The sequence below is a fragment of the Bidens hawaiensis genome, unplaced genomic scaffold (assembly GCF_021521415.1).
Source record: "Bidens hawaiensis isolate Kalapana, Puna unplaced genomic scaffold, B.hawaiensis_p1.1 tig00052135_1, whole genome shotgun sequence".
In the NCBI taxonomy this organism is placed as follows: Eukaryota; Viridiplantae; Streptophyta; class Magnoliopsida; order Asterales; family Asteraceae; genus Bidens; species Bidens hawaiensis.
In genome coordinates, this window is record NW_027499348.1 from 72,660 (window position 1) to 80,781 (window position 8,122).

General features: G+C 33.0%; 1 protein-coding gene across 1 annotated transcript; it reads left to right on the forward strand.

Moving 5' to 3' along the window:
• The first annotated feature begins 4,977 nt into the window (after positions 1 to 4,977).
• On the forward strand, positions 4,978 to 5,892 carry LOC143599395 (protein FAR1-RELATED SEQUENCE 7-like). The gene is made up of 2 exons (XM_077077359.1): positions 4,978 to 5,374; positions 5,477 to 5,892. Exons 1-2 carry the CDS (start codon positions 4,978 to 4,980, stop codon positions 5,890 to 5,892), a joined length of 813 nt encoding a protein of 270 aa, XP_076933474.1.
• Positions 5,893 to 8,122: the final 2,230 nt, after the last annotated feature.

Below are 8,122 nucleotides of genomic sequence, written 5' to 3' on the forward strand. Positions count from 1 at the left end.
TGTAGGCTATACATATAAAATCATGTGTACTCATCCATGGAAAGGAACTCGATTTATTGTTTGATAATAGGGTATATCTTGTAGTGAGGATTATTTGCTAACTTGATATTACAAAACTGAAAAATCAATGTATTTTGATCGACTGATTTCAATGTTTAAGTCAAGTTGGGTGACATGGTAAAAATCAAAATATGCCTGAATCGAGACTGGAGGCTGATAGATTTTGGTATTCTATGCCCTAATTAAACATTAAAACATATGACAAAAATATCTGGAAATTTTTTTATAAGGCTTAAGTGGACAACAATATCAGTGACTGACTTAATACAAGTCATAACAAAGCCGAAATATAAAACTGTGAGGAACATAATTCTTGGTAAATATGATTCCCTGCTCAACTCTAAAAATATGTACTACTTTCGTAGCTTACATTTTATTTTCTCGTTTGGTCTTTTAGTTTTTGATTTGGTTTGATATAAATATTGAAAAATTCAAAAATATTTTATCTTCTACTTTATTTTTCAATTACCGTGCTATGCGAATTAAAGTTGGAAAGAGAAAAGAGTTTTACCCATAATTTAGTTAAAAATGTTAATTTAAGAGCCTTTAATTTAAAAAGTTTAAATTATAAAGTAAATGCATCAAATTGTTGGTTTTTGATGGTTAATTAATGATATAGAATGGTAAAAATATCATTCATTAAACTAATAGTTCTTTCGTGACTATAGTGTAACGAATGAGTGTCATTCGTTATACAATCATATTCGCTTCCGCTACGCATAACTAATGAGGGGTCATTGGTTGTTTTATTAATGAATGAATGATGAATGAAGGGTCATTCTTTATAATTTTATCATATGAAGTGTTATTCGTTAAGAATTAGACAATCGTTAACTTGGGAAAAGGTTCAATGTGTACGGGGTATATAAACTCTATGAAACGAATGGACACCCATTCGTCAATATTACTACTGTTCTCATAAACCAGAAAACCCAAGAGAAATCCTGCCAAAATTTTCCAGACCTATTAAGATTGATAAATCAATTGTTGGATACTCAATTCGTGTTCTGAAGGTATTACAATCAAGAATGAGAGTTTTAATTTATGTTTTGATAATGCTTGGACTGGTTTCAACGATTAATATGATATCAGACCTTAATTGATAAAATTGGACATTAAAACTAATGTAAATACCTAATTAGATGATCAAGGTTTTATGCCGATATGATATCGATGATATCTAACCAAATTTTAATGTATATGGTAAAGATTTAGGTGATTTTCATATTTTAAATGCATGTTTTGATTTCTGGGTTTCATATGAATTTTGACTCTGACTTATTAAGTCAACATATCAGATTCGTTTAAGTTCATTCATTACAATCGTAACAAATGAGATCCCCATCCATTGATCTTATAATGAATGTGTCTTCATTCGTTTGCTATTGTTAACGTATGACCACATTTGTATATAGATTTCACGAATGATCTCATTCGTTGTTTATCATAATGAATATAGGTTCATGATTGATAGATAACAAATGTGGATCTCAACTTGACAAATGTACATACACGTTTAAAGTAATAAAGAATGTGTTTATTCATTAATAATCTTTAACGAATGTGATATGTGTCATTCGTGATTCTTAAATGTTTACCGAATGAAAATAGAATCATTAGCATATATTACTAGTATTAACTTGTTTGTTTTTGCATATTTGACATATAATATTCCAATTGAACAAGAACATCCTGTTGTTAATGAGGATGAGGTCATACAACAACAACCAGTGGAACAACCTGCTCAAAAAGAAGGACAGGCACAAGCTGTTCATTTATCGTTCGATAAGAAGCACAATAATTGTGCATTTTTAGATTAAGATTTTTTCAAACGGGCGCTGTTTGGGGCCGCTATTTCTTTCTTATGGAGATCGAGGATCTACTTTGATTTTTCTACTGATGTAAATATTCATTTTAGCATTATCCGTCCATTCTCGAATACTACGAAAGATATATCTGAAGAGAATCACATAGCTATTGAAGTTCACGGAAATAAGAGTTATCGATGTGGACTTGATTTGGAAGATGTTGAGGCTCCTTGATATGATAGGTGATCTATGTGAGTTTGATAAAGTATTGATCAAAGGGTTGTTTAGACGGTTGTAGTACAAAGGTGACCTGAGGAAGTCATAGTACAACAAGGCAAATAAATTTCTGCGAACATAATAAGTATTTACTCCATGTACTTATAAACTGTCTTTGAGGACGTAAGGGTGGATTCGACGAGTGCATATTTATGATCCAATCGGCTTTTGTTGCTCTTATATTAAACAGGTTGTTCAACTTTTCTGAAATGGTGTTCTATCACCTAAAGCAGAACTTCACTACGAGGAGGAATAAATTCCTTATGTATCCTCGATTCTTACAATTGATCATCAATCACCTCGAACCAAATTTGATTAAAGACCCGGAGATGTCTAAATATTTATTGATTCTTGAAAACATGAACGAAGATATGATGAGACGGCTTAGGGCTTATCATGTTCAGACTATTTAGACAAAGCCTAAGTTTAAGATATTGATTGGGCACGTGGCTCGTCCTAATTATGTAGCTTCACCTGATACATTGGATCCACGACGATTCTGATTCCGAACGTGGATATTGTGAAGGTGGAAACTATGGTGATGATGGTGATCATGATACTACTGAACATAAACGTAAGGTAAAAGCTATTGTAGTAGAGAAACCAGCAAAAAAGCGAACTCGTAGAGGTTCGGGTGTCGAGAAACAAGAACCACCACAACATGTTCCACGAGTGGTGGCATCACCTAATGTATCTCCTACACAAGTCCCGACGGTTACTACTTCACCGAGTACCTCGGTTACGATTATGATGACATCTTCTACTGATCCACGATTCATGTCTGTTCGAAGACCAGTGATATATTCGATGGCTTTATCTCCTCAACATGTAATTGCTACAAGTTCATTCTTCCAGCCCTTATGATGTAGCGAACTGATTATGCTTTTATGTCTTTCAACAGACCCGAAGGTCCAATGCAGCTAGTTAATCCTACGTTCTTTAACTTGGCAGTTCAACAACAAATCCTTGAGTTGTTGAACCTGATTAATTTGCAAGAGAATTAGATGGTTGCTGACAGATTATTTCAAGAGTACATGCGAGCTAATCAGAGATAAATGGTGAGCCATTTATCATATGTGAAACGGGAAATCGAGAATTGCGGTCCCTGGTTACTACTCATGGGGGAGAGGTTGAATAAGCAAGATGAGTTGATACTTCAGCTTACATGTAAAGAAGACATGCTTAAAAAGTTGAAGAATGATGATCAGGATAAAGATCCAGAAGCTGGTGGCGGTGTTGATCAGCAACCAGGTTGTACTTTGGCGTCGGGTAGTGCTCCAGCTAAGGGTGTTTCAGGGAAGCAGTTAGTGGTTTATTGATGTGGTCCATATTATATATAATATATATAGCTATTTCCTAACCTTTTTGAATTACTTTACTGTTGTTTTTATCATTAGCTACTCATTCATGGGTCACATTCGAGTTTTAAAAGTTTTGGTAGACAATGAGCTAAAATGAAGCACTTTTACTAAACTTGAGATGGACGAACGAAGGATCGAGCATATGTTATACATTATCAACTATTATTATTATTATAACAATATTAAATATTATATGCAGTATTTAAAATGAAAGAAAAATAAATTTCAATTCAACGTATTAAATAATAATAATAGTAATAATAATAATAATAAAAGTAATAGTAATAGTAATAGTAATAGTAATAGTAATAGTAATAGTAATAATAATAATAATAATAATAATAATAATAATAATAATAATAATAATAATAATAATAATAATAAAATGTTGTGTACGTTTGATTTGATGAGGTGATGAATGATTTAATTCACAATTGTTTGATATATTGTTTCAGTTATTTTCAAAGGGGGAGTTGATGTCAATGAGTAAGCGGGCTTTGTGGACTAAGTTAAAGTAAATGAGAGCTAAATAAAGAAAAGAAGTGTTCGACAAGAAAAGGGCTTTTAACCCTATGAAACATATTTATTTATGTTTTTAGGGAGACATAACAGGAGGAGAGACAATAGCCGCCACTCAAATTATTGGTGACACAAGACAGGAGGCGACATAGATTTTCTTAGAGGCTACTGTGTGATTAAGAGCGAGGAAAAGAAAGTGGATCAAGTGTTTGGGATCACAAATACTTATACAAACTTTGTTCCTCGGTTTGAATTTATTATTTTTATTATGAACTCAATGTTTGAACCTTATTTTATTCTTGTTTTGAACATGACTATTGGCTAGAACTTATTAGTTACCTAGGTTTTGAATAAGGGGAAAGTGAATACGGTGCTGTCGCACACCTAACCTTGCACGTAAAACCCATCAAAACTACGTAGTTTTGATTAAAAAAAAACCCTAAAAACATAAATCAAATCAATTACATAGAAAAACACGTACCTGCTCTTTGCTCTCTTATGCTTCATTGAAAACCACGAACAATTAACAATTAACAAGGACGAAGATTGATGCAGTAGACCACAAAGCAGGTACTTGTTCTTATAATCGATCAGGTTCTGATATACTATGGTTATATCTCCTATTTCTCTCTATTTACATAGAAATTAGATCAGCAAAGTGGTTAATCAATTAGTCTTAAGAAGTTTGTGTACTAATCCACGTTCTGATTCTTTCTTTCACATGTTGATTATCAGTTTACATGTTTCAATATTTTTCTTTTGTTGATACAGGAAATCCACACCATAATGGATTTAGTAACAGTTCAATCAGAGACTGAAGCTTTTGAAAGAAATCTTATCGAACATATTGATGCAAACGGGTATTTGGTCACAAATAACGGTTCCAATTCTGAAGTAGAGGAAACAGAAATTGTGGACTTCGATTCCGGGTGGAAAAAGAAGTAACAAATGAAATGATTGGGCAGGTTTTCGATACTCCTGATGACGCATATGAATTCTATAATGGTTATGCGTTTTTATATGGTTTTGGAATACGTAAATGTGCGACTCATAAAAATAAAACAACAAATGAGGCTTATCTAAGGAAATATGTATGCAACAAAGAAGGTTTTAAAGATTTGAAGTGTGATGGTTCTGCGGGAGAAGCTAAGAAACGTCGCAGGGATTTGAGGACTGCATGTGAAGCATTTATTCAAATTTCAAAAGGTAAAGATGTGAAATGGTCCGTTGATGCATTTACCAGTGCACACAACCATAAACTAACCGCTAGTCCAACAAAGGTAATGAAACACAGGTCTCATGGGAAGTTTCACCGCTCACTGGTTTGCAAATCTCTGATGTTGGAACTTGGTCAATCCGGGTTGAGACATTGTCAAATCAAGAAGGTCGTAAATACTATGAAAAATCCAAGTGAAAATGATGTTACATCAAAATAATGTTCCGATATTTTAGGTGAACAACAAAAACATTACAAGGGTAGAGAGTTTTATGGTCTTATTAAACATTTCCAAGATAAATTACTAGAAGACCGTGACCTTTATTTTGTTGTGGATTTATTTGACGATGGGTCTCCTAGAAATATTTTTTGGGCAAATGGGAGATCAAGAAACTTGTATATAAAATTTACCAACAAGTTTATGATGCCATTTGCTCCATTTTTCGGGGTGAATCATCACCGCCAATCCGTGCTTTTTGCTAGTGCGCTGTTGGAGAATGAGAAACAAGCGACTTTTGAATGGTTATTTGAAAATTTCTTAAAGTGCATGTTTGATAAGCATCCATTGGCAATAATTACTGATCAAGACAAAGCTATTGGAAATGCAATTAAAAGAGTTTTTCCAAAAACCCGACATCGTTTCCGTTCATGACATATAAAGAAACATCAGATTGAACATCTTCGAGCACTTACGGTTCGTTATAGTGACATTGAAGAGCCATACAAGCAATGGATAAAGAGTAATACTGTTGAAGAATTTGAAAATCAATGGGATTTTTTATGTGGTAAATACCAATTTGAAAGTGGTAGTTGGATAACAGAGATGTACAATCAACGCAAGTATTGGGCTAAAGCCTTCTTGAAAGATTGTTTTTTTTGCTGGCATGACATCAAGTGGAAGAAGCGAGAGCATTCATTCTTTTTTTATGGATTTGTGAATTCAAATACCATGTTGAATGAGTTTGTGATCCATTATGATAAAGCTGTTGCTTGTCGAAGGGGTTCCAAAAATGATGAAGACTTCAGGACCATGGACTGAAGCCGAATCTTTCTTCTGTATGTATGATAGAGAAAAAAGCAAGTCAACGTTACACTAGAAAGCTCTTTGATATATTCAAGAAAGAATGGACTGAAGCTACCCTTAATTTAACCCATGAGACGATAAGCAAAACATTATAAGAAATCAAATATAAGGTTGGATAACTTGATATTGATAAAATATACTGGAGAACTGTTACCTTTCGACTCTCAGATAAGATAGATGTAACATGTTCATGTGCAAAGTTTAAAACAGACGGGATATTATGCAAGCATATATTATATCACCGGATATCCCAAAAGCACCAAAAAAGAAAACTTGTTCGTACTGCAAGCAACCGGGTCATCACATCACCGGATGTCCGGAAAAAAAGAAGTTAAATCTGTATTTATTAATAAATAGCGGTTTTTAGTATGGTAGTTACATTAGTTTTTTTTTCAGGATGATGAGTCGTTGGTAGAAAGAGAAGGATGACATGTGAATCGACTTGGAAACCTGAATATTTATGAAGTTTTTAGATCTTTTCAATAATTTTATTTTTTAATGACAATATGTTTTTGTTTAGTCTTTTTAAAGAGATAATGTTGCAATGTTTTTTCGGTTGGAATGCACTCGTAGAAAATAAAATGCATAAAACAAAATATAGCAATATAAACTTAAACTGGTCAAAATGCAAAAATATAATCTGGAATGAGTCAAAATACATTAATATAAAACGAAATGGGCCAAAATATTCCAATATAAACTTAAACGGGTCAAAACGCAGCAATTTAAATTGAAACGAGTCAAAATACAATAATATAAAAACGAAACGGGCCAAAATATTTCAATATAAACTTAAACAGGTCATAACGCAGCAGTTTAAATTGAAACGAGTCAAAATACAATAATAAAAAAGAAACGGGCCAACATATAGCAAGATAAACTTAAACAGGTCTAAACGCAGCAGTTTAAATTGAAACAAGTCAAAATACAGTAATATAAAACGAAACGGGCCTACATTACCATTCACTTGATGGTCATCTACGGGCTATATCAAAAGTGGGTCATGTCTGTTACAACTTACAACGAGACAAGTAAACCTCATATAAGCAAACAACCAAGGACAAAGTTATCACGGTTCAACCTCTTTGTTGGCCAGAACGAGTTGACGACTTTTGGTTGTGACATTCTATCGAAAGTCAAGGTGAATCAGTCTGTTATAGCAAGCTGCAACACTAAGTAGTATAAATAATACTGGGAAGAATGGTCTTGCCGGCTGCGCTTATTCATTCATTGTTAAAATTGGCCAGTATGATTCTCATCGTTTGATGTATACAAGTTGAAAAGAAAAGAACTTCGGTCACCTGAGATGCTTCTAGATTGGACAGTGGGTATTACAAACTGTCAAGAAGCTCAAAAGAACATAAACAGTTACATGTTAAAAGAAAATAGTGAGTGTTAAGGTATTAAATTTTTATCATTAATTCAATATATTCTAATTTAGAATATAATTGTCATGACTCGCCTAAAATTCTGGTAAAAAGGGGCTGGGATTAGCATTCTATATAGGTCTCGAAGATCATAGTTCAACCATAATAATAATAACAAAATTGTAAGGATGAAACAAGAGAATAAGTGAATAACCCGTTGAAATTATATAAACTGAATAGTAATACAATAATATAAAACCAGACCGTGAACACCCTACAATCAATAGTTCAACTTATTGCATTAAAAACTGAATTTCATTACACTAATATGAACTTAGTACATCTATATATAAGACATTTACAACCGGTCAAACGTTATAAAAAAGATCTTTACAACATTTTGGGTCAAGTTGGACAACAAATACAAGCCA